At 65.5% G+C, this 1694-nt stretch overlaps 1 protein-coding gene across 1 annotated transcript in view; it reads left to right on the top strand.

Annotated features, from left to right (window-relative positions):
* ZMIZ2 (zinc finger MIZ-type containing 2) overlaps positions 1-1694 on the top strand; it is a 9788-nt gene that overhangs the window by 1808 nt on the left and 6286 nt on the right. The window contains 6 exon segments of the mRNA XM_014525626.2: positions 1-2; positions 4-70; positions 282-521; positions 972-1145; positions 1266-1331; positions 1482-1641. The exon segment at positions 1-2 is cut by the window's left edge and continues 121 nt beyond it. Of these exon segments, the coding sequence (XP_014381112.1) occupies positions 1-2; positions 4-70; positions 282-521; positions 972-1145; positions 1266-1331; positions 1482-1641 (709 nt within the window).

The following is a 1694-nucleotide window of genomic DNA, read 5'->3' as shown; positions in this document are numbered from 1 at the left end:
GCCCCCGGCCACAGCCACGGTGGCTGCCCTGCAGGAGAAGCAGAGTCAGGAGCTGAGCCAGTACGGAGCAGTACGTGTCCGTTTGTGGCTGGGTGTCCCCCAAGCACCACCTGCCTGGGGCTAGGAGCCTGGGCAGGGAGGGGCTGGGTGCCTGGGCAGTGGAAGGGGTGCAGGTGGGTGCCGGGTGGGGGTAGGAGTGGGTGCCCAGTGCCAGGATGCTGCCCTGCCCTTGGGGTGAACCCTGACCTGCCCCCACCTCCTCCTGCCCCCTGTCTCTGCAGATGGGGGCCGGGCAGACCTTTGGCGGGCAGTTCGTGCCACACTCAGCGCCACGTGGCCCCGCTGCCTTGGGGACTGTTATGGGTCCGTCGGGCATGGCTCCCATGACTCTGAACCCTGCCCGGGCCCCTGGCTTGAGCCCCCTGTACGGTGGGCAGCGGTTGCCCCAGCATGGCTACCCTGGCCCTCCTCAGACCCAGCAGCTGCCCCGCCAGGCCGTCAAGAGGGCCTACCCCAGCGATGTGAGTATGGGCTGTGAGTGGGTGAGCACCAGGGGGTGATGGCACCAGCCCCCAATTCAGGGCCTAGGGTGGGGTGTCAGGAAGATGCTGCCAGACCTGTGTTGGTGCCAGCTGCCAGGCTCCCAGCCCTCGCCCAGGTCGAACCCAACCAGGGCTGGTTCAGCTGAATGACCTAGGTCTGGGATTTAGGGGCTGGGTGCCCAGGCACTGGAAGGCTGGAGACCAGGTGCTTGGGCACTGGGGCCTGGGCAGGGCTGGGTGCTCTGAGAGGGGGGGTAAGGGTTGCCCAGCCCAGCCAGTGCCCCTGCACTAGGTCCGCCCCAGAAGCAGTGGCATTCTTCCCATTGGACATCAAACCTCGATTCAGGGCTCTGGTTCTTTTCTGTGTATCAGGTGGGGGCTGGCACTGCTCAGTTCCCCCACATAACACCCTCTTATCCCTTGCCTCAGGGCTACCCAGGCCAGCAGTACCTGCAGGGGGGGCAGTACCCAGGCCAGGCTGTGCAGTACGCCCCCAGCGCCCCCCAGCCATCGGCCCCCTCCCCCTCCTACCCTGGGCATAGGATGCAGCAGAGCATGGGCCAGTATCTCTCTGCCTCAGGGTCCACTGGGCCCTACTACAAGGTAAGTGCTTGGCTGGCCGGCATCTCCACAGCTTGCTTGGGGTGGGGAGGGAGTAGCGCAAGAAGGGAACCCAGGGGCTGGGCTAGGATGCCTGGCTAATTCCATCTCTTGGCTTGCCAGCCTAACGATCAGTTCAATGGGCAGAACACCAGCTTCGGCACCTACAGCCAAGCTACCATGAATGGGGTGAGTCCTGGCAGCGGTCATGGGGCATGCCCCCACCTCCCCGGAGAGCAAAGCGGGGCTGTGGGCCCCTTCCAGTCTTCCCTGTACCCTGGCTGGTCCCTTGGGGACGCTGGGGGCGAGACTTACGCTGCTCTGGATTTGCCCTTGCAGCCTGGCAGGTCCATGCCCAGCTACCCCAGCTCGCCCGGGAACCCCACGCCCCCTGTGACACCTGGCAGTGCCCTGCCACCCTACGGCTCACCTGGGCAGGACGTCAAGTCGCCGTTCCTGCCGGACATCAAGCCCAGCATTCTGCACCCATCCCCCTCGGGTAAGGACCTCCCACGCTGCCTTGGTGCCCCACCTGTGGCTTCTGATGTGGTG

Source organism: Alligator sinensis, unplaced genomic scaffold, assembly GCF_000455745.1.
Source record: "Alligator sinensis unplaced genomic scaffold, ASM45574v1 scaffold1462_1, whole genome shotgun sequence".
In the NCBI taxonomy this organism is placed as follows: Eukaryota; Metazoa; Chordata; order Crocodylia; family Alligatoridae; genus Alligator; species Alligator sinensis.
Note: the sequence above shows the minus strand (reverse complement) of the source record. Positions and strands in the feature narration are given on the sequence as shown.